The 23670-nt window shown below is 42.6% G+C and overlaps 1 protein-coding gene across 8 annotated transcripts; it reads left to right on the plus strand.

Moving 5' to 3' along the window:
- Positions 1 to 1492: 1492 nt before the first annotated feature.
- Positions 1493 to 8010, plus strand: LOC103632635 (ABC transporter A family member 7). Of its 8 annotated transcripts, none has more exons than XM_008654382.3 (18): positions 1493 to 1759; positions 2528 to 2912; positions 3011 to 3093; positions 3191 to 3335; positions 4166 to 4279; positions 4527 to 4651; positions 4745 to 4903; positions 5022 to 5184; positions 5268 to 5393; positions 5479 to 5562; positions 5643 to 6010; positions 6099 to 6299; positions 6396 to 6505; positions 6599 to 6683; positions 6847 to 6975; positions 7072 to 7177; positions 7302 to 7390; positions 7473 to 8010. In XM_008654382.3, exons 1-18 carry the CDS (start codon positions 1685 to 1687, stop codon positions 7770 to 7772), a joined length of 2847 nt encoding a protein of 948 aa, XP_008652604.1. In that variant the 5' UTR covers positions 1493 to 1684; the 3' UTR covers positions 7773 to 8010. The 8 variants fall into 8 exon arrangements, 7 of the variants coding, with proteins under 7 accessions (XP_008652604.1, XP_008652603.1, XP_035816872.1 ...); XM_035960978.1 differs by having other exon boundaries at positions 1615 to 1759; positions 3198 to 3335; XM_008654381.4 differs by having other exon boundaries at positions 1506 to 1759; positions 6396 to 6683.
- Positions 8011 to 23670: the final 15660 nt, after the last annotated feature.

The following is a 23670-nucleotide window of genomic DNA, read 5'->3' on the forward strand; positions in this document are numbered from 1 at the left end:
TGGGGTGTCTCACGGCGACGTTGCAGACCGATTTGGGGGAAAATCCAAATTTGCGGGCTACGGTGGCTAATCATGGGCGAGGAGCGGTGCTTTGGCTTCGTAAAAAGTTAGCGGAGCAGACCGAACACTCAATTTATAGAGGGTGACCTCGAGTACGACGAATTTGAACGAAGAAGTGCTCGCGGTGATGGGAGAATGAGTCACCGGAGCAACTATCGTGGCACTCACTGATACAACGGCTCGAGGATGGTAATTCTAAGCTTGCCACGATCATAGCTATGTGGTGAAAGGGTCACGATGTGGCGCAATCGCGATAAACGGTGATCACCACGACGATGACCGTCCGGCCACGTCGTTGCGCAAGTGGGTACGGCGAACTGAGCAGTAACATTGCCCAAGCTCATCCCCGTGCCGAAATCTTTTACCGCAAGTCGTTATCCGCGTGCCACAGAGCACGAATCGCACGGCCGGCGTGAATCACGGCGTGGGTTCCCGGCGACGAGATTCATTGAATCAGTGATCTTGTTCAGTTACTATACTATCGCAAACTTCCTTCAGTGCGCATGACAGAGCAAGTTCAGGGGTGTTTTTCTTAAATTTCTGTGTGATGAGCTATTGACCGGATTACATCAAAGTTATTAACCTATGTACCAGCTTCAATTCGGTCATAGGAACCCTGGTCATTTGCTCACCCGATCAAGCTCAAATTGGCTCCAAAGTTCATCGGAGTTCACTGTCAGTCAAACTTCAGTGCCTGATCCGACTAACAACCTGACTTTTAGTCCATTTTTCTCCAATTCCCATATAGCTCCAAGGCTTAGACACTTAATCAATCTTGAACTACTAAGATAGCTCTACAAGTTTTTTATAATGACCTAGGGCAAAATCTTCATGGATTAAGAGATACAAAGGCACAAACTTGACCTAATCACACTGTTTTTCAGAGTTAGGCCATATGGTGCCATTGGGGCTTTTTACAAATTACTCCAATTTGTTCCACTACACATGAAAATCTTCCAATGTAAAAGTTGCTTAGTTTTTTATACTCTACCACTTTGATACATGCACTTTGGTCCAAAAGTGTATAGAAATTGATCGCATATCATAGATCACAAATTAGGGTTTCTAGGGCTCTTATTAGGGTTTTGAGTGTTCTAGGGTTTGTGTGCCACTCAAATCCACCAAGTTTAGCCTCATATGAACATTCCACTAACTTTTGAGATAATACTTAATTTAGTATCACACACACCTACACACCTCTATCCCTTGGTTAAGTACCCTGTTTTAGGGTTAAGAAGCACTTCAAGTCATCACATAATAACTTGTTTTGAGATTTTAGCCTAGTGGATGCACTTTACGTGTAACATACATAATGTTATGTCTAAGTTTTAGTTATTGTAACACCAATAATATTACAGTGTGCACTTATCCCTAAAATCTTGTTCGGTTGCACTTATCCTCGAGTTTATCTATGTCGAGACCGAACCGAACGTGGAGGTGTTTTCGGGGTTTCGTTTTGTGGAATTTCAACCGCTTGGCGGGAGGCAAGAGTCGAGGGGTAAAGCATATAAAAGCGGGTAAAGTGGAACGTATCCGCCCCTGACGTCTCCATCTACACCCGGATTCGCCTTTTTTTTCTGAACGTCTTCACGGCTCTCCTTCCTTCGCCGCCGCCCGCCCGGCCATGGATTCCCCGAGGGGTCCCGCGAGCTTCGCAACGCAGGCCAACGCCCTCCTCCGCAAGAACCTCTGCGTTCAGGTACAGGCACCACCGCTCTTCCCCCACTTCATCTTTTCCCGCTTCCCTTCCACTTAATCTATAGACGTAGTTCAGCTCGTCCCGCCTGCGAGGTGCTCGTGGATTTTCCTTTGGCGGACCTTGAGGGGGATAGAAGCACCTGTTTGATCAGCAAAGAGCTGCTCGAGTCTCATATGTTTCGATTTCAGAGGATCTTGTGCGGTCTCTGTCTCTGGGTTGGGTCCAATCTGTGTGCGTGGTGTTTTAGGTGAACCAAGGCGGGTAGGTAGCCTTTGGTGTGTTGGCCTTTCTTCTCCTGTGAATGCAAAGGGTACATCAGCATGATAAATGCCCAGTGGGCAAGCAAAAAATGCTACAGATTATTCTAGTTAAATTTTCGTTTTCCTTTATTCTTTGGAATTTATCCAGTGCATTGCACGCTCTGCATTTGATACCAGTTTCGCAACAAGTGCTGCTCTAGCCTGGCGGTTAAAAGCTCCAAATATCACCTTGAAGACCCAAAGTTCGATTTCACTGGGAGACGAATTTTTTAGTGTGGTTAAAAACTACCTTTGTTGTACCTTATCCGCTCTCGTGTTACAATGTCATTCTCTCCCGACCTTAGGCATTATACCGGCAGGACGATTATTCCTTCACTGGCCAAGTTTTTTTTCTTAACAAGTGCTGAAGTGCTTATAATATGTTTTTTTACATGAAGCAATGCCAAACAGCCAAAGCTCGTTACGTCTCCATGGGCAGCGCCTGATTTTTATATTGTCCTCATTGCAGAAACGGAACCTCAAGACAAACATCGGCATCACTTTCTTCCCAATCCTGATTTGCGTGCTTCTCATCGTGCTCCAGAACGTCATCAACAGCGAGCTTGACAAGCCCAAGTACAAATGCGGTTGCGTCTGCCTCGAGACCAGTGCCAACGGAAGGTGCGTAAGGAAAGAGTGTGGCATTCAGTACTCGACGCTGGATCAGGTGGGGAGCTGTCCGATTCCCAGCCCGCCACAGTGGCCAGCCCTGATTCAGATCCCCCGTGCTGATTTCCGGGCTGCAAGGACGTTCTCCCAACCGTTTAATGATTTGCCTGATCCATTTTGCCGTGACTCCTGGTCTTGCCCTGCAACTGTCCTTGTCACTGGGAAGGACAGAGCGGTTGCAGAAGGTATGTGCTTGTCATAGTACAGTTAAAACACACTTTGAAATGCTTACACTTTGGTGACTATGTTCGTAATCCTTGAGTAAATGTTTTCGAAATGTCAGCTATATCAAGAGGGCTGTTTCCTGTCCTTTCTCCGTCTTTGAATGCAACAGATTTACTGGATCTCTTCTCCAAGATAGTCGCTGTGAGCTCCCTCAATTACCAACCAAGTAACCCGCCTGTAAATTTTGCTGCTTCATGTTTTGGTTTATGTGGTTATCGTTGGCTTCATTTTGTCCTAGGGCTCAGATACACAGCCATGGTACACACAGTTGCTAGAGCCTGCATTTTTCTCTGGTCGTACATTGTATGTGATCCAGCCTGAGTGCACACCTGTCATGTCACAGACCATTACATATAATACTGGGGGCATACCCTTTCAGCTCAGTAAGTATAAGTATCTTTCCATAAAATGCTGGTTGATGGTTTTAGGTTGGAAAATGTAAAAACAATTTGCAGCTTCAGTCTAGGGACTGGTGAAGTTTCCATGTTTGATCTTGAACTAGTACTGCTATAGCATATGATGGATCTTACTCTGAAATAAGGTTTTAAATATCCGGTTACAACGGCCGATATATCCCAATATAGCCTTTTTAGCAGTGAAAAGTTATGCTATTTGACACGATATATCCCGATATATCCCAATATATCTCGATATATCCCGATATTTGCGATTTTGAGAAGTGCGGGGATAAATCTCTTATCCTGCTATTTAAAACACTGCTCTAAAACACTCATAAATAGGCTCAAATCTATGGCCCTTTTATTTGGATGGTGGTAGGAGCACACTAATAACAACATGCCAGATGCTTGTACAAACTCTCATCATTATATATATGTGTGTTACACTTTCATGTTGCCACGTTGAAGGGCAGGTCTGGTTCAGTGGTGAGAGTTGTCTCATAGAGTTATTAGGTCTCGGAATCGAAGCAGTCTCTCGGCATTTGCGGGAAAAAAAAGCTTGCCTCAGTTTATCCCTTCCCCAAACCCCACTCATCTGGGAGCCTTCGGCATTAGGTCTACTCTTTTTATAGTATGATTAAAAGAAACAAATAGTTAGCTGCCCGTTCAAAAATTGCACGCATTTATATACATGATTATATTTTGTGCTATATGGACATTTTCTGAAGCCTGCTTGACGGCAACAGTTGAGAAATTGTTGTCTATCATTTTGAAAATTTATGCTGCAGCTTTGACACCCTCTTGAAATGAACCAGATATACAGTGTGTTGAAGGTGCTCCGTTATGGCGTGAAACTGCATCAATTATCAACCATGAATTTTTAAAGGGTTATAGACAACGAGGAGGACAAATAAACGAATTTATTGCAGGTTATATATCTTGATGTTACAATTCTTTTATATGTGAATTTTGAAGGACTTCATATGTCAATGATAATTTGCAAAAAAATAAAAAATGACAGCCCACGAACCAATGGACCCTTGGATACTGCCAATGTAATCAGTAACCTTATTGACTATAATACTATATATCAGTTTTTGATATAAAATGACACAAAAAAGATCATTCATACACAAATGGTATTGGCATACTTTATGATCGCCTTCATTTCTGCAGGTTATGACTTCTTGGGCACAACACAGTATGGCCTCGGTGTAAATGTTTGGTACAACTCTACTTACAATGATAACAATGCATATTCATTTATCTCAACATTGCGGGTTCCACGCTTGGTGAATGCAGTATGTTGTAATCTTATCTCTGACTAATTCAGTATCTTTTGAAACATGGGACCTGTTCTGAACTTCTGACCGCTTATGTTTTGTTTCTTACAGGTATCCAACGCTTATCTGAAATTAATCAAAGGGACTGGGGTAGACATGCTACTTGAGTTTGTAAAAGATATGCCCAAAGTTGGGACAAGTTTTCAGTTGGATCTGTCTTCTCTTCTGAGTGTCTTATTCTTCACATGGATCATCGAACTTCTTTTCCCAGTGAGTATGATGAGATGTATTGATGTAGCGTTTTTGTAAGTAGGGTGGGAAACACCGCATTAACATGCTAACAGTTAGTATCAGTAGAGCTTGCAATCTGACTAATTTTTAAACTTAGGTTATGTTGACATATCTGGTGTATGAGAAGCAGCAGAAGCTAAGGATTATGATGAAAATGCACGGTCTGAAGGATGGGCCTTACTGGCTGATATCTTATTCTTATTTCCTTGCTCTATCAATCGTCTATATGTTATTCTTTATGATTTTTGGCTCCTTGATTGGTAATTGTATTACAACGTTACTCATGAATATTCTGTTGTGGCAAATAAATCTTCATTGTCTTGACTAGCCTTCTTCTGTTCAGGTCTCAATTTTTTCAGAGTAAATGAATATAGCATACAAGCTGTTTTTTTCTTCGTCTGTATAAATTTGCAGATTGCACTTGCATTTTTTGTGGCATCTTTCTTTTTGTCTGTCAAGATGGCCACAGGTTAATAACTCAAACCTTTTACCTTCAAGTCAGAACTTTATTTTTTGAAAGTGACAGAGGGAATTTCATTTTGCTCCTTCTGCAGTGATTGGCTACATGTATGTATTTGGCTCTGGCTTACTTGGTGCATTTCTTTTCCGTTTCTTTGTTGAGGACAAAACTTTTCCCTGTAAGTTGCTAGCTTAATTTTGATTTGTCTCAGTCATATAATTTTAGTTGTAACTTACAAGTTTTGTCTTTTCCACTCAGATGGTTGGACATTAGTCATGGAGATTGTCCCAGGATTTTCCCTCTATCGGGGCCTATATGAACTTGGTCAGTATGCATTCTCGGGAAGCAGTATAGGAACTACTGGTATGACCTGGAGAAGTCTGAAAGATCCCCTCAATGGAATGCGTGATGTTATGATCGTAATGAGTGTAGAATGGGCAGTGCTGCTCATATTAGCATTCTATTTAGATCAAACCTCTTTGCTAGGCGGTGGTGTCAGGAAAAATCCTTTTTTCTGCTTCAGATGTTTACAGAAGAAATGTGCAACATCATTGCATGAACCTAGCTTTGTCCAACAGGATTCCAAAGTCATTCTCGATATGGAGAAATCTGATGTTGCTCTAGAAGTAGGTTATCCCTCACACTGATATTTCTTATACTTCTCTACATACAGTACATATGAATGACATTTCATTCGTTGACATTCTATTTCAGAGAAAAGTAGTTGAGCAATTTTTGATAGATCCCAATGCAAACCAAGCTATCATCTGTGATAACCTCAGGAAGGTTTATCATGGAAGGGATGGAAACCCTGACAAGCTGGCTGTTAGAGGTTTATCTCTTGTCCTTCAAAAGGGCCAGTGCTTTGGAATGCTTGGTCCAAATGGAGCCGGGAAAACATCTTTCATTAATATGGTATGGTACGATTGAAAAATGGATGTTGTTTCGTTCTTTTAACGAAAGGTGCATAATGTATTTTATCTTATAATGCAACTTGATTTTTTCCCTTAGATGATTGGACTCATTAAACCTACATCTGGTACTGCTTATGTCCACGGAATGGATATAAATATGGACATGGGTGACATATATACAAATATGGGAGTGTGCCCACAACAGAAGTATTTACTCTTGTCTAGTATTAACCTGGCCAAAAGTTTTGCTTCATGGTTCATATTATTTAATCATGGTAATTTGTGTTGTCTTAAATGCAGCTTGCTTTGGGAAACACTGACTGGAAAAGAACATCTTTTCTTTTATGGTAAGTTGAAGAATCTTAAAGGTTCTGCATTAATGAAGGTACATCCAATCCAGATACCACTGTTTGAACATTATATTCACTTTTTGGTTTTCAACGGTTCTAAAAGCTATGTCATTTACTCTTCAGTTTTCTTTTTGGAAATTATCCAGCTATCTCAGAGCATGTTACAATCATATTTTCTCTGAACTTTTCCACTGCCAGGCTGTTGACCACTCTCTGAAGAGTGTAAATCTATCTCATGGTAATGTTGGTGATAAGCAAGTGAAGAAATACAGCGGAGGCATGAAAAGAAGGCTCAGCGTGGCAATCTCATTGATTGGGGACCCTAAAGTAGTTTCCTTTTTTTCTTGATTCTATAATTTTGGTCATTTCATGTAATGCTGTCCAGCCCCAGATGGGTTATGCAACTTAACAAATGTTCATCAGGTTGTCTTCATGGATGAGCCAAGCACAGGAATGGACCCAGCATCAAGAAATAACCTATGGAATGTTGTGAAGGAGGCCAAGAAAAACCGTGCAATTATTCTTACTAGTAAGGATCCTTTCCTATCCACTCATGTATCTAAATTCTAGAATCGTACTCCGTTTATTTATTGCATCTGAATGTAAGAAGAGTGATTAGTGAATGAGCAAGTAACTAAATGTGATGCCGCCAGCTCACTCAATGGAAGAGGCAGAGGTATTGTGTGACCGGCTTGGCATCTTTGTTGATGGCGATTTCCAATGCCTTGGAAACCCTAAAGAGGTACATCACCTTCTTGAATCGCAAAAGTCACTACAGTATGTGTTCCAGTTCTTAATTTCTTTGTTCCTTGAACGGAATGCAGCTAAAGGCTAGATATGGGGGGACATACATATTCACAGTGACAACACCCCCAGACCAAGAGATGGAGGTTGAACATCTAGTGCGTCAGTTCTCGCCCAGCGCAAACAAGATCTACCATCTATCTGGAACTCAGAAATTCGAGCTGCCGAAGCAAGAGGTGAAAATAGCCCATGTTTTTGACATGGTCGAGAAGGCGAAGCGCCGGCTCTCAATACATGCCTGGGGACTGGTCGACACGACCTTAGAGGACGTCTTCATCAAGGTCGCCAGAGGAGCACAAGTGTTCAACGAGTTTGCGTAGATAACACCTTTAGGACTGCCTTCGTAGCAAGCACGGGACCCCAATTATTGGATGGGCGGACTGCATAGAGAATCTTGTGGTTTTGTAGGTATTTTTCATTAGTGAGTCATTCTTGTGTGGAAAATAGGCTCCATATGCTTGGTTTACGTGGTTGTACATAAATAAATACATTTTTGAGACTGCAGTTGCAGAATAGAATAATTGTCCAGTTGTGTCCATATATATTTTTTCTTTTTCATGTGTGGTGCTCATGTTTTACTTACTCCGTATCTTTAATCAGCTTATTCGATTGGCCTTAATTTATACCGACTTCTACTGATTCTACGGTGTTTTGTCTCTATAGATTATAGCTACAGCAGACCGAACAACTGACTTTAATCTGAAGCAAACAGCTGGTTCATAATACCAGCTTCTACATAAAACTCTTGTTCAGATATTTCTTCGTATGAATTTGAATATATATATATATATGTTTTGCATTATTAAGAGGGTATTTAGGATGACTCCAGGTTCCAGCTTCAGTGTGGAACTATAGTTTATAATTATAATATCAATTTAAATAGTTTTAAAAATATTTTTAATCTAAATAATAAACAAAATAATTTATTTAAATGTATTTTAAAGGCTTACGGATCTAGTTCTACGATTTTCTAGAACACATAATAATCTGCTCCATCAACTTTACCAAATTTTCTAGAGCTAAAGCTATTCCAAACCTTAGTCTTTTTCCAGAAATTTGCATGAATGAAGAGAGTGAGGCTGTCTCCAGCAACGTCCTCTATATTCATCCTCTATATATGTCCTTTACAGTCCCCTCTAAAAGATTTCATCCTCTATATCTCATTTATCTCCAACAACGTCCTCTAAATCACGTTCTCTATACTCAAATACCCATATTAAATACATTTTTAAATTTTATTTTTTGTACATACGTATTTATCATACTCTCAAATATATTGTACATATTTTAGTTTTGCTAAACCGATTATTTAAAGTAGTCAAATGAATAGAGGATCGTTTAGAGAAACTCTATATATAGAGAATCCATCAGCGTCCTCTAAATTTAAAAGATCGTTTAGAGGACGTTGTTGGAGAGCTTAGAGGACCGTTTGGTCCTCTACATTTAGGGTAGAGAACCCTTTAGGGGACCTTGTTGGAGCCAGCCTCAGGGCCAAGGAGTCGTGGACCCACCCATTATATCGTGTTTCTTTTTCTTTTACTTTCATAAGCTGCATCTTTATGTGGTTTTCTTTCGCTTTGTAAAGTTGCTATTGTACTCATTGGCTCATTGCTGTGCTGCAGTCCGTAAAATCTGTAGATAATTCTCGGCAATGAGTGTTTTGTCTTTTCTGCTATCTGCCTGGGGCCAATCTTCCACCCAGAATCTTCTGTTCGTGTGAGCGAGGAAGCTTGTAGGGTTTTCTTTTTTCTTCCGGAAAATATGTGTCAAGTTCCATGAAAGCTCGACCTTTTCTTACAAGCAGAAGCAGGTATCCAGCAGAGCTAGCGTGAGAGGTAACGCGATTGATTTATTAGCTGGCAGCCATTGACATTTTTAAGGTTGCAACACGCGACACGTGAGATCTAGTACACAACAGGAACTGTGCCCATTTTTTAACATATTTAATACACATTCGCGATCTGGCCATATAATTTTTTTAACATATTTTAACTAAAATTCCTTGACGGCGATTGGCGGTAGATCGGGTGCATGTGAGCGTTTGAAACTGTCTCCCGTCTAGTAGAGGAGTATTTGGCATGGGCTGAGCTGACTAACAACGGGACACGCGAGTCAAATATATAAATGCGTTCGTGGCGGTGCATGTGAGGGAGCGAGTCCATGTTACCTCGGTCAACGCAACGATAGTTGCTAGTAGTGTGTACTATTTGAAGAAGAAACTTCCACTTGTTCATAAGGGTCAGAGGGGAATTTAAGGCTACAAACTGTGGCGCAGTAGGTTGGATTCCATCATTTCATTGGTAGCTAGGATGAGACATACGGAGAGAAACATATAAGGGTGTTCGCTTGATTTTACAGTGTTTTTTTTTAATCCGAAACGAACAACCTAGTATATAGCTACAGTCTACACATTACATATTGCAAGATTTTAAGCTCGCAACACATCTGGTATAATGGAGGTAAAGTTGAGCTAGAACTTCTCCGAGTCTTTTTTTAGTTAACTTTCTAAACACATAACTTAAAGTGTCACTAAATAAAAAAATGTTTTCTACATCTTTTCACCTTCAACTTCTCTATATCATGTGCATACTCTAGATAGCCGATCTCTTTCTCTATCTTTGGCTAACGAAAAATTTAGAATTTAGAATAAGAATATTACAAGATCTCATTAAAAACTGTCACAAAAACTCCTATTCACATCATATGGAAGCATATAAAAAACCACTCCTGGCTTAGCACTAAAATAAGGTTGGAAAGGTGGATCTTCACCACTAAGCTAGTCACCGAACATTTTTTCCTAAAAATTTGGTTGCATTGGCATATATAGTATTGTCCTTACAATTGTGCTACGTCTACAATCAGTGAACTTCTATGCTATCGGTTACCAGCAATCACATATCTAAATGATGTGGCATCCTTGTCGCGCGCCTACCATCAAGAACATATTCTTAGTTGATAAGGCTAGAGTTATGATTTCTTAGCCAAAACATGACATTTTTTTGACAAACTAGATTTCTTAGCTAAAATTGGATATCTATCAAGTTATATAACTTCAGAAAAACTGAGGAAAAACATCGGCCTTGTTAAGAACGTCGGCCTCGACGTTCTTATACAGTTTCATTGAGCTTTTAATGCATTAACTTTTGTTATCGGTTATCGGCAATTGTGTGTTACAAATGATGTGTCACCCTTGTCGCATAACTAAGGACAAGAATGTGTTCATAGTTCCATAAACTAGAGTTCTAGGATGCTAAAATTGGATATCTAACGGTTATCGTTTCAATGAGCCTATTTTTGCAAAAGGAAATTTTATTGCACTTAGAATATTACATCAAGATGATACGATCACACTAAGACAACACCTTTTGGCCTCTACACAACTAAAGTGTACACAACCAAAGAAAAAAAACATGACGACATCCATCATGTCAAAAATAGCCTTAAGCACCCAGCCGAGACATCGTATCCATCCACTAACAAGGCAACACTGGAACCACGATGAGACTCTAAAAATAACGCCTCCAAGGAGGACACGATACGCTCACGCATCAACGTTCCTATGTTCCAACCAGTAAAGGCCAGTTCATATGTTTTCACCAACGAGGGCGGGATCCTCATAAATCAAGCAAAAGCTTCGACAAGACCATTGCAAGGTACAACCAACAAAGGCCAGACCTAAGAATTTCTCCCTAAAAACGTAGGAATGGATACACATGCGTATCACCACATCTAAGAATCCTAGAGTTGCCACCACCTACAAGCTGAACAAGTGCTCCCATACCACTTAGTCTTAGCCAATATCAACGACCACAAACTTTACGACAACTGAACATTCTATAGATGTAAACCCCACGATGACTGATTTGTGAACTAAGCAATAGGAACACAGTCATCAAGTCTGTAGAGTTCATCTAAACAAAACGTGTCACCTCAATAAGCGAATCCGTGAGTCAATGTTAAGGTGACCCTAATCGACAAAAATAGGTATGGACAACATTAGCAAACAATAAAGACCAAGCTACAAGGAGAAGTTACGGTCCTTAGGGAGAAGCTGGTAACCGCCACCGCAACTGCCGTAACAACAAACCGCCCAAAGACTGAGCACTTGCACGTTGCCACCAGCCCGACAGGCACCGAGCAACGACCAGGGAGGGAGGGGACACCATCGACGAAGCCTGAGCCGGGGCCTCCACACCGCCGCCTCCTCCACAAGCAAGCCTCCACACAGCCGTATCTCCCGCCACGTAACCCCGCTATTGTCGGCCTCCACACACCGGCTCTGACCGGATCCAGGGGCACCCAACCCCGCAGAGAAGAACACGCACTGTCGTCGCCATTGGGGCCCTCCGGTGATGATGAGGGGAATGTAGGGGAGGAGGGAGCGGCGGTGGCGTCCTGGAGCACACCCACAGCCAGCCCCGCGCGCACGACGACATAGAGCACGCAGGAAGCTGCATCGAGGAAGCGGGACGAGAGCAGCGGCGGCACCAAGTCTGCCACCGAATCTCAGGCCATCACGTCGCCTGAACCCGCACTAGCACGCTGTCGACCCTCCGAGCAAACCCATGGCCGCCGCACCCTTCTCCCGCCTAGATCCAAGCGCAAACAACGTCAACAGGCAAAGAGACCCATCCGCCACCATCCTAGGGCCCGCACGTTCTTCGGCAGCCCACTCTGGTGACTGCGAGGGGAAGGGTGGTGGATGGTGGGGCGGCGGCGGCTAGGGTTTGGCCGCCTCTGTGAGACTACCTATCCAAATAATGCGACCGCTAGGGTTTCAATGAGCCTATAATGAATGAACGTTCATCATTGATTATAAAAGAAATAGCGCACTACAAATAATGTGATATCCCTTATGTGGCTAACGATGAGAGTATGATCTTAGTTCCATAAACTAGCGTTCCGAAAATTGTGGAGAGAAATGGGTATCCTAACTTAGATTTTCTGATAAATAAATATTTTAGCTTAAATTAGATGTCTTTCAAGTTACCATTTTAATAAGCTAATAATCTTAACCTGTGTTATTAGGTACTCAACAATCATGCACTCTAAATGGCAGTCATTAATTCTTGTCGCATGGCTAACGACAAGAATACATTATTGTAGTCCCACAAACTAAAGTTTCTAAACACTATATTTCTTAGAAAAAAGCATTTTCCAAGACGGTAGTTTTCTTAGCTAAACCACGTCTAAGATTTTTTGCAAGGTTCTACTGCCTCTGCATCATCATCATATTTGTGGCCAGCACGATGGGAGAGGAGAGTAGGGATAGCAATGGCTTTAAAACCCGCGGGTAGAGGGTTTCAAACCAGTATCTGCGGGTTTAATATTAAACCTGCACCCATTACTCGTGATGAGTATAATATGCTACCCATACCCACAACCAGCGAGGTCCCTAAGAGCACCTAGAGGGGGGGTGAATAGGTGATCCTGTAGAAAACAGGTTAACAAAACAAACTTGGACTGATATTAGATTAGTGAAAGCAAAGGCCAAGTTCGAGAGAGGAGATGAGTAGATACAACTTCTTCACTTAATTGCTTCACAAGATGAGTATTAAACTTACAACAATTATGAAGTGAATAGAGGTAGAGAGAATCGTACAAGAATAAAAACAAGTGACACATCGATTTTTATCCTATGGTTCGGCCAAGTAGAGCACTTGCCTAGTCCATTTGTGGCGTCCCAATGGACGAGGGTTGCACTCAACCCCTTTCAAGTGATCCAAAAATCAACTTGAATACAATAGTTCTCTTTATCTCAAGTTTATCCCTTTCTGAAGAATCTCCACAAGTTGGAGCCTCTCACCCTTACAAGATTGATCGTAATTAAACCATAAGAGTAAGGGAGGGATAGAAACACACACAAGAGCTAGAGTCGCAGCAACGACACGCACACAAGTCAAGAAACGAGCACACAACACAGTGCAGCAAGTTTATAGCTCAAACAAGTGCTCAAATCTCAAACACAATGAATTGAATGTGTGCTTGCGGAGTCTAGGCGTTTTAGGATGTTCAAGAGGTGCTTGGTGTACTGCTCCATGCGCCCAGGGTCCCTTTTATAGCCCCAAGGCAGCTAGGAGTCGTTGGAGCTCCATTTAGAAGGCAATAGTTGCCTTCTGTCCGTGGGCGCACCAGACAGTCCGGTGCACCACCGGACAGGGAACAGTGTGTGATCTCCTTCCTTTTCTCGCGAAGCCGACCGTTGCATCCACGACCCCCTTGGCACATCTAGCAGTCTGGTGGCACACCGGACAGTCCGGTGCGGCCTGGTGACCGTTGGCGCGGGCCACACGTCGCCCGCTGATTGCGTTGTCGACCGTTGGCGCGGGCGCGGTTGGCTCACCGGACAGTCCGGTGCACACCAGAAAGTCCGCTGAATTATAGCTGTGACTCCTCCAACTTTTCCCGTGAGCAGCGAGTTCGTCGAGTGTGCTAGCCTGGGCACCGGACACGGTTCGGTGCACACTGGACAATCCAGTGCACCGCAGGATGGTGCAAGTCTAGCTGGACTTAGCCAAACTTCTCCAATCCAATCTCATTTGATTTGACAAGGTTCCTAGCACTTAGAGGAATATGTTAGTACCAAAAACAATTCACTAAGGCTAGAGTCATACCTTGATTCTTGATTTGCATCTCTTTAACACTTAGCACATATCAACCAAAACAATATGTGTTTGGCATCTAATCACCACAACATTTATAGAAATGGCCCAAGGGCACATTTCCCTTTCAATCTCCCCCTTTTTGGTGATTTATGCCAACGCATTAAAAGCAACTCAAAATGCAACAACATTTTCAAAGAGAAGCTAAAGAGTGCAAATTGAAGACCAATTTATCTCACATAGGATTTGGCATATTTGGATCACTTTTGCCACCACATGGTTTATTTTCACAAAATAAGTTCTTTTTCCTATCTCTATATAAAAAACACTTGTTTTGGCAAATCAAAAGATCTTTCAAGAGTAAATTTGATCAAATGTCAAAAACTCCCCATTTTCCCATAATCAAATTTCTCTCCCACAAGAGAACAGTTTTTACAATAAGAGGGTTTTGATCAAACACCAAGAATTTTACACTAATTTTTTTGAAATTCACAAGTGGTTGGCTGATCCAGTTGCTTTGGCCTTAATTTCTCCCCCTTTGGCATTAAGCACCAAAATAGGAGAACTATTTGACCCTTTAACCCTATTGCCTCACCAAAATGTCAAATAAGATCAAAGGCGATGAGAAAACACAAATAAGAACTTGGGACAAGATACATTGATACCGGAATGCAGTGGAAGCCCTTTCTTTGTCCAAGTTCACCTTTTCCCTTGCAATTCAACTTTAAGACTATATCAAAAGTACTCAAGCAAATACGTTAGTCTCAAAGGAGCAAGTTGTAGTACATCTTCCCCCTAAACACGTGCATAATGTGCATAGGGACTTGTGAGGTCTGGGGATGACTTGTACAACTTGAGCACCAAAAAATAAGCAAGTGAAGACATGAATGCTTAAAGTAACATGATCAAAGGCATAAAACACATGTATGCTATAGATCAATCCAAGTTCTGCGAATCTAAGTCATTTAACTCACTACGCAGCCTACAAAACCTTTTCTCATCTAAAGGCTTGGTGAAGATATCGGCTAGTTGGTTCTCGTTGCTATTATGATAAAAATATCGATATCTCCCCTTTACTGGTGGTCTCTCAAAAAGTGATATCGGATGTCTATGTGCTTAGTGCGACTGTGTTCAACAGGATTATCCGCCAAGCGGGTTGCAATCTCATTATCACATAGGAGTGGGACTTTGCTCAGATTGTAGCCAAAGTCCTGAAGGGTTTTCCTCATCCAAAGCAGTTGCGTGCAACACTGTCCTACGACAACATACTCGGCCTCAGCGGTGGATAGGGCAACAAATGTTTGTTTCTTAGAGCTCCAGGACACTAGGGACCTTCCCAGAAACTAACAAGTCCCTGTTGTGCTCTTCCTATCAACCTTGCACCCGGCATAGTCGGATTCTGAATATCTGATTAAGTCAAAGGTAGACCCCTTTGGATACCAGATCCCGAAGCAAGGCGTAGAAACCGAATATCTAAGAATTCGCTTAATGGCCACAAGGTGGCATTCCTTGGGGTCGGATTGAAATTTAACACACATGCATACACTTAGCACAATATCCGGTCTACTAGCACAAAGATAAAGTAAAGAACCTATTATAGACTAGTATGCCTTTTGATCAACAGACTTACCTCCTTTGTTGAGATCCAAGTGCCCGTCTGTTCCCATCGGTGTCTTTGCGAGCTTTGCATCCTTCATCACAAACCTTTTGAGTAAGTCTTGGGTGTACTTCATTTGGGAGATGAAGGTCCCTTCCTTGAGTTGCTTCACTTGGAATCCAAGGAAGTTGTAATACCCAAAGTTGTAGACCATAGAAAACAGGGATAACCCTCTTGTGTATTTTGCTTCTACATACTATCATATGAGAACACTCACTTTTAAAAGAAAATAATCAACAAAAGACAAATGAACAACTTATGCATCATGTTGGGTTTTATTTGTTTGTGCATTGAATAATAACAACAATAACCCTAACAAAATATAATAACGAGTTGAAGATTTGGATTAAAAGATAAATTTGAATTTGGAATTGAAAAATGGAAAAGGAGAAAGAAATATAATAAAATACAAAATAAATACATAAATAAATAAATCCCATAATGGTATGTTCAAATTGAATATATAATCTAAGAATAAACTTGCCACAAAATTTGGAAACTTAAACTTGGAATTGATTTGAAATTTGAATTTGGAATAGAAAGAAAACAAAAAGGAAGAGGAAAAGAAAACAGAAAAGAAAATAAAAATAAAAGAAAAAGAGACCTAACCTAGTTGGCCCGGATACCTTGCTTTTGGCCCAGGAATCCGTTACACTGTGCGCTCGGCCCAACTCAGGGGGCGTAGTGCCGTCATGTTGGGCCCACCAGGCAGCCGCGCGACCGCGTGCACTCCCATCTCCTCACTGAATCGCGGGCCCCTCTTCTCAGCCTTAGCCTTCCACGCGCGCTGCACGTATGTCTCACTATTTGGTGGGCCAGGGTCGTCAGCTCCATTATCGTAACAGCTCGTGAACCTGCAGCTACCGCTTTTGCCGCCGTTCGGGAATCACGCCAACCGACCTGGCTCGGATGCGGTGATAAGAACTCGACCCTCGAGTGCCTCGCGACTGTAACACCCCAGGTGTTACTTAGGGTTTTCACTCAAGCCTACACTATTGAACCCATCATCACCTGTGGTTTAGTTTGAGCAAAAGACACCAAACTTGGGGGTCAAGATCCTAAGTAGGTGTAACCCATCTTAGAAGTCATGCTTTGGCCTTATCATGCACCTAAAGAGGAGAGAATGGCTCAAACCCTAATTCAAATCCCTTTAGGTAAATGGAGCCCTAGAGGGGAGTAAGCAAAAAGGCTATGTAAACCACATTATCATGACTTGGGCTAATTATAGAATTTGTAGTACACTTAATACCCTACAAAAAAATAGTAAGAGAGTGACCCCATAAAGGCTTCAGAAAAACCCCAAAAAGGTCACCAAAGAGAAGCGCATAAAAGAAAAATCAGATTTTTCTCAATTTCAAAACCAGCCCTCTTTCAAAGATCAAACATGTTCACATTTTTCCAAACCTCAAAACCATAGGGCCCAATTAACAAAATGGCACCTAAAGAACCCTAGAACACCCTGGAAAAATTTGAACCCAACCCTAAGTCGTTTGACACGACTTGACATGGTTTTTGTCTCGGGCTGGACAACTCAGACAGAGCCAACTTCACACCACAATATCTCTCAACCCCGACTATATCTTCGCTTGGAACTCACATGGAAAAGATAGGATATGGTGCAGAGAAGAGACCTTACACGGGATTTTTGCTGAGATCTACACGCTAAGGCGACCAAACAGGCCTTTGAACACCGGTAGAACCAAACCACCACGTGTTCGACATGGGTAGGCACTCGGGAACGCGCCTAGAGCACGCCCGCACGCGCGCCCCCGCGCGCCCTCGGCCGCACCGTGCCCACACCCGTGTCGTGCTCGCGAGTGGCTATAAAGCCCGCCCTCATACACGACCACCTTCCCTGTCACCCCCTCCGCACAGCGCCCTAGCTTTCCCGAGCCAGCCCGCAGCTCCGGCGACCTCCCCGCGACCCGTCAGAGCCGCCCGAGGGCGCCCACCATGGCCAAACCACTCCCGCCCACCTCCGCTCGATCCAAGCCCTCGGATAGCTTCCTCGAGAGGCCGTGAATCTTTCCCAAGCTTGAGCCGAGGACCAGCCCCACCGGAACAGTGTGATCACGCTCGCCGGAGTTTGTAACCCCGCCGGAGCACGTGGACCGGGTAACCCACTGAACCATTTCTCGATTCCTTGCGCGCATAGCCTCTACATCACCCAGAGGAGCTCCTCGTACACCTTGATTGAACCCTACCGCCGTGGTTTGGCTGGAGTAGGTGCCGCCGACGACCTCCGCCGCCTGCGCTCGTGGCCAGAGCAGCTCCAGCCACCTCCGACACCGACCCACACACCGACGTGACCTCTCCGACGTCACCGACCACCCCACCGGAGCTCTACTGCCACCGGTAAGCCTCGCCGCCGTTATCTTTGCCCCGGTTACTGTTCCAGCCAGCCAAGGATCGCGGGTTAGATATAGGATAAGTTCAGGGGGTTATGCGTAAGGTCTGTGACTCATGCGAATAGTAGACCGAGGGCTGATTTCTGAGAGAAAAGGGGGAAGAAAACCCAGGGACTTCCGCGCAAATCTATTTTTCTTTTCCCATTTCGAATTTACTTTTCTTTTAAATACTGCAGAGAACTTGATAAATACATAACATGAAGAATACTCATCCAAATTTAGTCAAACCAATTTTGCTAGACTTTGTGAAATATAAACTATCAAGCAAAAATAGTAAACCCCATGGTTCCTGTAATGTTTTCTAGAGTTTTGATTTAAATAAGAAAACTGCCCAAAACTTAATAATAAAGGGAAAGATAGAAATGTTGTTAGACCCGGGTTGAGAAAAATAGTGGAGACACTAACCTAGTAGTTACACTGTTTAAAATTAATAAACACCCCAGTATACAAGGCTAAGGAAGATTTATTCACTAAAACTTGTTTATGCTCAAACTTAGGAAAATGAAAAAAAGGATTGAAAATGGAAACCAGAGGGCAACCATACTTTTCCTAGCATGCCTAAGTGATGTAGTTCACAAGAAAAATCTGTTGAACCATAGTCCAGTGAAAAGAAATTGCACTCACATTTATTCATGGAAAACAGAGAAAACTTTGAAAAGTCATAACAAAATAATCCTAAGAAGAAAACACCCCTACCTTAGGAATGACTGCTCTTGTGCTAAGAAGAACCTAGGAAAAATACAAGTTCTGTTGTTTGATACTTTTCAAATAGCAAGTTAGTTATAAGTGTCTTTTTGGCATTAAACTTTAGAAAATCATAACTAAATAACCACTAAGTAACCCTCTGTGATTTTTGGCACAGAAGCATGTTATTACCCAAGATACCAGCAAAAATAACTCTTATTACAGAACCCACACCTAGATAAGAGTTGTAGTGCAAAGTGACCCCTCTGCCCCAACTTTTGTTATTTTTGTCCAGGGCATATTCTATTTATTTTTGACCTAAAATTTATAGGACAGACTACAGTGACCAATATTAACCCACTGTAATTTTTATAGAATCTTTGGAAAATTTGAAATCACTGTTGTAGTTCAAACCCACCTTAAGAGCATAAATAGAAAATAAAAAGGGGAATTGGTAGTGGAGATTAATGTTACCCTAACCAACCCAGCAAAACCCCTTGAGTACCTACTAAAACCTTTAAGGGGCAATCCAAGTCTTAATCCACTACGTTTGCCTCTAAGCAAAACCTCAAACCTAAGTTGCTAAGCATAAACCACTAAGAGCTTCTTATAACAAGGAAACCCTAAGTTATCAACTAACTTAGTTTTTCTTCACTATGCATAATGGTTACTAAATGTTGCATATCATAGCATACAAATATCTTATTCATTGCATTCGATAGATTGCAACCTCGCTGACAGAGAGTACGTGCTCATCTCTGAGCAAGGAGTTGATCGGGAAGGAGTCCAGGAGCCAGCACCAGAGCCTGCCACCGAGGATCTCCCCACAGCCCCAGCTTTGGAAGGCAAGCCCCAGTTTTATGCATAACCGTTTATTATGCTATTTTACTACACTTAATGTGTGTAGGTTGTAATGTGCACTAAGTGTAGGAGTTGATTGAAACCCTAGTTGCATGAACTCAGGAATCCTTCTGAGATGGATACTAGTATGCTAGGTCGAGTAGCTGCTTTACTAATTAGAGATCTCGGTAGAAGTCGAGTGATTTTCTAGCACTCGCGCGAGGTCAGGAATTGGTTGTACCCACTTTCATATCATAAATGATGCTGGTCTGTGGACAACAATCCATGGGGATTGGTTGTCTACGAGATGGAAAATTGGAATAAGGATTAACATGCGGATACTTGTGTCAAGCGTTTGAACGTACTAAACACATGCCGAGAAATATGGTAAATTGGTAAGCCTAGTACCTGAGTGAACCTGCCCGCAGACTTTACCCCTCACACAACCTGAGACGTGGTCTCCCATTCCGGTTATGGTGGGTACAAGTGCGGTCACTGCACGACGGCAGTCGGGGTCAGTGAGGCATTGTACGTGTAATACCCAAAATTATATAAGAGTTGGTCTCGTTACGTGTTTTACCATTCACTCATTACCTCATGGAAGTAATCACATTTAAAGAATTAAGTAAGACAAATCCATAAAATATGCCTCATGTTGGAGTTTTGTTTGTGCATTAAATAATAGTCACAATAATATTAATAAAAATATGAAAATAAATTGAGATATGGGTTGAACCCCAAATTGAAAATTAGGGTTTGAAAATAGAGAGGGAAAGAGAGAAGATACTATACAATACCAAAATAAATTTATAAATATATAAATTTAATCCATAATAATATGTTTAAATCATATATTCAAAATTTGAGTACAAATTTGCCACAAAAGTTTGAAGTTAAATCTGGAATCTAATAGTAAAAAGAAAGAAAGTGGAAATTAAGAATGAAAAAGAAAACTGACACTGGGCCACTCCCTGTTGCCTGGCCCAATTGCGTTCGCCCACAAACCGGCCCATCCCCGCGGTGCGCGTGCGCCTTGGCCATGCCACTGACGCCTGGGCGCGCTGGCTTGTATCCTATGCAGCAGCCGACGTGTGGGCCCGCAGCGTCAGGCAGCTTCTTGCTCCCCAAATCTGTTGCAGCGCTCACCTGGCGGAATCGGCGGGGGGTTGAGATCTTCTCGCGTTGGGTAGGATTTGGAGTCCAGACTATAAAACTAGGTTCCGTTGCTTCGCTGCTACCGTGCGGTGGTCCTTGACCTCCAAACAGGGTCGTAGCCATGGTGTTGCCATGGATCCGGGAAGGGAGAGAGAAGAAGATTGCCGCCACCACGTGCATCGGTCGGGGGTGCTGCTCTGCGTCTCCAAAATCCATCGTGGACTGCCCGAGAACTACCCCACCGACTGCTCCATGGTCTTCCGTTACTTCCTCTGCTCCTTCACCGTTGTCATGGCGGATCCATCACCGGAGCCATGCCTGGACTCGCCTCGGGCCACTGGACCGCGCCGATGAACTCACCTGTAGGTCTGGCCATGGCCCCTGCAGTGCCTTGACCGCGGACTCCTTCTTCCCCGCCCTCGTTCAAAATCGGATACTGAGTGGGCAGTCCGCCTGCTCACCGGCGCGCGCAGCCGCTGGTGCGTGTGGCTCCGTCGTCTGCGCCAGGTGAGTGGGGAAGATGCACGTAGGCCGTTGGTTTGTGCACCAGCGGATAGGATTAGATCGAGGGGTAAGCATCCTGCGCCGTTGATGCCCGAATCGACGACTACTATTAGATGGGAGAGAACTTTTCGCGACGTCGAATCATGGCTGTTTGATGGAAATCATGTGGCCACGGTTTGCTGTACCGGTTAACTATAAACTGGATCTATTCTGAGCCGCTGATAGAAGATCGGACGACTCAGGATGCTAGATACCCCTTCGTCATGTTCATTTTACTAAAGAGGCCCTGAACTTTTATGAAATGAACCCGCCATCCATCCTAAGCCAAAACAAATTTTAGCCGAGCCCAGAAGATTATGCTTTAGCCCCTGCATTCCGAGAAAATTATGTGCCTAGTCCAGGATCTTTAGGAAATCAGAAATTAATAAAGAAAAGGAGTTTTGGTATAAAAATAAATATAGGAACTTGCTTAATTCATATTAAATTCATTTTAACTCCAAATTGATCCGTTCCAGTTCCTGTAATTTTGTATTAATATTGTTTATCACCTAGTACCTTTGTTTATCCATGAAACTTGATTTAAAATTGTTCATTTGAATTAATCTATTCTAGGTGCTCAATAACTCCAGAAATTCATAACTCAATAACCTTAACTCCATTCTGATCCATTCTAGTTGCATTAGTCTCATAATAATATTTATTATCATCTGGTAACTTTGTTTTGCCATGTAATATAGGTTAAAATGTTGCACTTAGTCTATTCTATATTTAACCACGTAGATCTTCAGAAAATCATAACTTTATAACCATAGCTCCGAATTTAGTAGTTCTTGTTCCTACGATCTCGTAGCAACGCTTAGATTATTATTATACAGTTTTTATGTTTGGTGTGATGTTAATTTTGTCTATACCATGTTTGTTTGTATTGCTACGACTAGCGTGAGGTCACAAGTCACCTGAAGATCATCCTGGTACCTGGAATCTCAAGTGCCAGGCAAGTTGTGCCCTTGATCACTTCTTTTTACCTACTCATGTTATAATTAATCATAATAATCTGCATAGGTTAATTTTGATGGGACCCAATAGGTTACCCTAGTTTGTCTATCTTTATGCCTTGTTTACCACTGAACTTTTTGGGTAGTACTTGCTAGTGCTTTATGTGGTTTTGGGTATGAAGATACATTATTCATGATCACACTTTTATTATCTATTTATTATTACTGTTCATGATAAGATCATTATGTTAATTGGAACATGGAGCGACCACCCTGGAAAACAGTGCTACCACAAGGGTTTAATGGGACGCCCTTGACTGATTAATTAGGAAAGCTAGTGGAAGACTACCTTACCCGAAAGGGGCAAGGGCAGTAGGGGAGTGGTCAGTGTAGGGAGGCCCTTGGGATGATTTTGCTGCGATGGCGGTCATGCGAGGGGTCCCTGCATTGGAGCTTCCTATAAACTGTAGCGGGTTTTCTGAAGCTAGTGGAACTTTGTAAAGGCCTCGCAGTGTTACCCTGCCTTGCCTCCTCGGTAGAGGTGTATGGGAAGTCACGATCCCTTAGCAGATGGGTAACATGACTTGTGGGTAAAGATGTGCAACCTCTGCAGAGTGTAAAACTGGTATATCAGCCGTGCTCACGGTCATGAGCAGCTCGGACCCTCACATGATTAAATTATGGAACTAAATTCAATTTGTCATATGCATTGCATCGCTGGTGAGGTTGTTACTTTTGTTCTACTATTTAATTGGGTTGGTATTTACTTGTACTTAGTAACTGCTAATAAAATTTTGACCAACTTTAAAAGCAATGCTCAGCTCTAACCATCCTCTTTGGTAAGCCTTACACTTCACGTGAGCTCCCATCTTTGGCGAGTTCATGCACATTATTCCCCACAACTTGTTGAGCGATGAACGTATGTGAGCTCACTCTTGCTGTCTCACACCCCCCACAGGTCAAGAGCAGGTACCACAGGATGAGGCGCATGGAGGATGCTGTGACGAGTTCATGAGAAGTCTAGGCCGTCGTCTCCCAGTCAACTTTGGGTTGCTGGACCGTTGTCTCCTTATATTGTAATTATTTATTTATTTTGTATAGAACTCCGATTATATAGTAAAGTTGTGACATTCGATCATGTGCCATGATTCATCATATGTGTGAGACTTGGTCCCAGCACACCTCGTGATTATGTTCGCGCCCGGGTCTTGGTGCCCCGAAACCCGGGTGTGACAGAAGTGGCATCAGAGGAATGTTGACTGTAGGACGAAACCTAGATAGAAATGGATAACCCTTACTTACTTACCTTTGCTACTCTGATTCTTTCTAAACTTTTCTTAATCTCTTCTCATCTATTCCCGCTTTACTCTGAT

This window comes from Zea mays, chromosome 7, assembly GCF_902167145.1.
Source record: "Zea mays cultivar B73 chromosome 7, Zm-B73-REFERENCE-NAM-5.0, whole genome shotgun sequence".
Classification (NCBI taxonomy): Eukaryota; Viridiplantae; Streptophyta; class Magnoliopsida; order Poales; family Poaceae; genus Zea; species Zea mays.